We start from the raw sequence: 4,522 nt of genomic DNA, 5'->3' as shown, positions 1-4,522 counted from the left end.
ATGCAAGCTAACCATTATCAAGAATCCAGACAATGTCTATCTGCTTCCCCTATTTATTTACTAGTATTGTTTTAGTCTCCAAGGTTTCTAGCTAAAAGCAGAGCAGAAAGTTTTCCCTGCCAGACACATGATTTTCCACACCTTACTTTTCTAAGTTTTTTTAAAAATCCTCTTACATCACTAAAAATCCTCCTAAATACAGTTAAACCATAATTTTTTAAAACATTCATTCTTCTTACTTTCTTTCTTAGAAGCAAAACATTTCAATAGCATTTTAAAAACATTGCTAACATTCTAGCAACCGAAATAAACATGAAATGAAATATTGTACAAAAAATAGATGCTTGTTTGAAACCAGGTACTTATTTTATAGTACATGTATTAGCTTGAATTATAAGAACAAAAACCCACATTTACTCCACATGAGGTTCACAGAATAGCATGCATGTCACTCTAAACATGATAGCCTTGTCGTCCACCCCCACCCACCCCAACCAGCTTTAACCCCCTACTGGATCAAAGTGCAAACCTATCTCTATGCCTTGTGGAGGGTTAAGAAGAAAAATGGAAGCAGAGTATTCAGAAAAATGCTGCAAGACATGTCTATGGAGAGTATTGCAGTGCGTTTTTAAGGCAAGAGGTGACTAGCTGTCCTGGATAATGCACAGACTCATCCTCTTAAGAAGTTTCCATCCTGCAAAGAAATCAGCTCATGTTCTTTTTGAGTGTGTCCTCTTTGGGGGGCTTCTGGCGTTAATACTCTTCTTGGAGCTGCTGGATTTGGTGGCAGGTGGCTTTCCCTTTGGTTTCGGTGGGTTGCTACGACTGGTACGACCAGCTGGCTGCTTCTTGTCCTGAGTCAGTTTTCTCTGGTCCTGAATCATTCTTTGATGTTCCTGCAGCCTCTCTTCCCACTGCTGGGGAGACAATTTATAAAAATGACCATCAACTACTACTTCTCACCACTTCATGCTGTTAAAGCAAAAGCAGAATTAAGGAAGTGATTTCATGGCAATCTATTAATCCTAACAATAATAGCTATCCTGCACTGAGTACATCAACTTCCTGACTTGCACTCATTGTGTTCTATGGACTCCACGGACTTGTGCTTTGTTGAGATGCTGGGAGCTATATGACTGATATTTCAAATACAGGCAACGTTTCTCCTATGGTAGCTTATTGTTGTTGCTGTGTTTCATTGAGTTGGAACCAACTCATAGCTGACACTCCAGCGGGTTTTCAGAGGCAGTAAATCATCCAGGAGGACAGTGCCCATCCTTCTCCTGCAGAATAGCTGGTGGATTTGAATGGTGTGCCTTTGAGATAGGTTTCAGATCAAGACAGATTTAGGGACCTCTCCAAAGTACTGAAAAGCAATGGTGTCTCTCTGGAGACTAAGGTGCGTCTGATATAGGCCATGGTCTTTGCTATCACTTGTTATGCATCAGAGAATTGGGCAATGACTAAGGAGGATAGAAAGAGAATTGATGCCTTTGAGCTGTGGTGCTGGAGAAGAGTATTGAGGGTACCATGGACTGCAAGGAAAACAAACAGATTCAGCCTGGAAAGGGTTAAACCAGGCGGCTCCTTGGAGGCAAGGATTCTGAGGCTCCATCTAACATACATTGGACATGTTGTAAGGAGGGACCGATCCTTGGAGAAGTACATCAAGCTTGGTAGGGTGGAGGGACAGCGCAGGAGGGGAAGGCCCTATATGAGGTGGATTGATTCAGTGACTGGAGTAATCAGGGTGGGCGTGTCAGACAGTTCAATTGGCACAGGACAGAGCAGAGTTTAGGGCTGTTGTACATAGGGTCACTATGAGTCTCAAGTGACTCGATGACACATAACAACAATAACAACAGGAAGAAAGGACATAAATATTTTCAAAATTTAGCCAGTGAGAATCCTACAGAACACAGTAGAATATTATCTGGTACAGTGCTGGAAGATGAGGCCACTGGGTTGCAAGGCATTCAAAAGAAACAGTGGCTACAAAAATGGATTTAGGATGGCAGAGTTCATGAAGATAGAGAAGATAAGTCCATTCTTGTTCTGTTGTACATAGGATCCCCTCAAGTGGGAACTAAACTGATAGCTATTAACCCCATTAACTCCTCTCATCCAAGAGATTTCAAGCTCAGCGAGCACAGGTTTTGGCAATACCTATTGTGAACTTGAGAACAAATTCTCCAGAATTTTTCTAAACATCTTTATTTAAAGAAAGATATCAAAATTTTTCTGGTTCTGGTATGATTTTAGGTCTCTGATAAAAATACCATTTAAATTCCTCTCATTAAATTACTACAAATGTTTCTGCAATTTTACCAGTAAATTTAAGGCTTTTGACACCAGATAATTATTTTTTGTATGTTTTATTTTGAAAAAATCTTAAACTTATTCAAATAGAAGGTGAGGTCTCTAAGTGTTAGTATAGTTAATAAAGTGGCTAGCTATCTGCATGCATAAAAACTATATGTGTTTTAATCTCAATTTTTATTAATTATACATCTTATATTAATTATACAATTTATATTAATAACATGACTTGTTTTGATATGAAAGTGAATGTGAAATAGAAAAGTGAAATGTTAAAACCTAAGATCAAACCCAAACATGATAAGTAAATAGCAGGTCAGTATGGAATTTCACCAAACCACATCTGAAATTGAATGATGGAAGTCGCAGTAAATGCCAAAGCTTCATGCTCCCTAACTACCTAATCAAAAATCAAATAGTGGCTATTGCTGACTCCACTTACAGCTGGCACAGGACTAATACTGCATTGGATCTAAATTCAAACATTTTTAAAAGAAGAATTCCCAAATTCTATAGCATTTCTCTGCATGCACTTAAATACACATTCAAAAAATAATTATACTTACTATGGATCTTTTACTAAGTTGATCTCTCCATTTTTCAACTAAGCAATTTTCAAGAAGCATCATCCTAAAAAAAAAATTTAAATAATTAGTCCTATTTAGTAGTTTTGTTGTTGTTGTTGATATATGCCGTCGAGTCCCTTGCGACTCATAGCGACCCTATGTACAACAGCCCTAAACCCTGCTCTATCCTGTGCCCATCTCACTGCCTCTGACACACCCATCCTGATTACCCCAGTCACTGAATCAATCCACCTCATTAGAGGGTCCTCCACTTCTGTGCCATCCCTCCAACCTCCCAAGCATGATGTCCCTCTCCAAGGATTGGTCCCTCCTTACATGTCAAAGTATGTCAGACGAAGCCTCGGAATCCTTGCCTCCAAGGATCAGCCTGGTTAAACCCTCTCTAGGATGAATCTGTTTGTTTTCTTGGCAGTCCAGTGTACATGCAATACTTTCCTCTAGCACCACAGCTCAAAGGCATCAATTCTCCTTCTATCCTCCTTAGTCATTGTCCAACTCTCTGATCAAGTGATTACAAAGACCATGGCCTGTACCAGACACACCTTAGTCTCCAGGGTGACACCATTGCTCTTCAGTACCTGGAGAGGTCCCTAACAGCACACTTTCCCATGGCAATACGTTTTTTCATTTCCTGGCCACTGGTGTCAAGAGTGTTGACCATAGAGCCAAGCAGACTAAAGTTGTTAACAATCTCAGTCTCTTCACCATCCATCCTGATGCTGCCAATTGGTCCAGTGGTGAGAATCTTTGTCTTCTTGACATTGAGCCTAGATCCATACTGAAGGCTGCAGTCCTTGACCCTCTGCAGCAAGCATTTCAGGTCCTCCTCAGTTTCAGCAGATAGGGTTGTGTCACCTACATAACGCAGATTGTTAATAGATCTTCCACCAATCCTGACGGCACACTTCTCATAGAGCCCATCCTCTCGGATAATCAGTCCTGCATACAGGTCGAAAAGTTATGGAGATAGGACACATCCCTAGCATACGCCTTTCCCAATTTTGAACCATGCATTATTTCCTTGCTCTGTTCTGATGACTGTCTCTTGGTCCAAGTATAGGTTTCACATTAGAACGATCAAGTGTTCTGGGATTCCCATTCTTCTCAGAGTCAGCCACAGTTTGTCATGATCCACACAGTCAAATACCTTTGCATAATCAATGAAACACAGAGACATTTTCTGATATTCTCTGCTTTCATCTAAGATCCATCTAACATCAGCTACAATATCCCTAGTACCATGACCCCTTCTAAACCCAGGCTGGATTTCTGGCAGTTCTCTGCTGATGTGCTGCTGTTCCAGTTGTTTTTGATAATCTTCAGTAGAATCTTGCTTGCATGTGAAATCAACGATCTTGTTCTATAGTTTCCACATTCTGTTGGGTCACCCTTCTTTGGAATGGGAACAAATATAGATCTCTTCCAGTCAGTTGGCCAAGTGATTGTTCTCCAGAAATCTTGGCACAACTTGGTGAGCACATCTAGCATAGCATCTGTGAGCTGAAATATGTCAATTGGTATACCGTCTATTCCTGGGGCCTTATTTTTTGCTATTTCCTTCAAAGCAGCTTCAACTTCTTCCTTCATCACCATAGGCTCTTGCTCATATGTGATTT

General features: G+C 40.4%; 1 protein-coding gene across 1 annotated transcript in view; it reads right to left on the bottom strand.

The window, feature by feature from the left end:
• Positions 1–710: 710 nt before the first annotated feature.
• The window catches only part of SFRP4 (secreted frizzled-related protein 4), a 25,228-nt gene continuing 21,416 nt past the window's right edge, over positions 711–4,522 (bottom strand). The window contains exons 5-6 of the mRNA XM_006887586.1: positions 2,886–2,949; positions 711–917 (exon numbers count right to left, since the gene is read on the bottom strand). Of these exons, the coding sequence (XP_006887648.1) occupies positions 711–917; positions 2,886–2,949 (271 nt within the window). The remainder of the gene's footprint in view (positions 918–2,885; positions 2,950–4,522) is intronic.

The sequence above is a fragment of the Elephantulus edwardii genome, unplaced genomic scaffold (genome assembly GCF_000299155.1).
Source record: "Elephantulus edwardii isolate Elephantulus edwardi_28Jun2011 unplaced genomic scaffold, EleEdw1.0 scaffold00059, whole genome shotgun sequence".
Taxonomy (NCBI): domain Eukaryota; kingdom Metazoa; phylum Chordata; class Mammalia; order Macroscelidea; family Macroscelididae; genus Elephantulus; species Elephantulus edwardii.
Note: the sequence above shows the minus strand (reverse complement) of the source record. Positions and strands in the feature narration are given on the sequence as shown.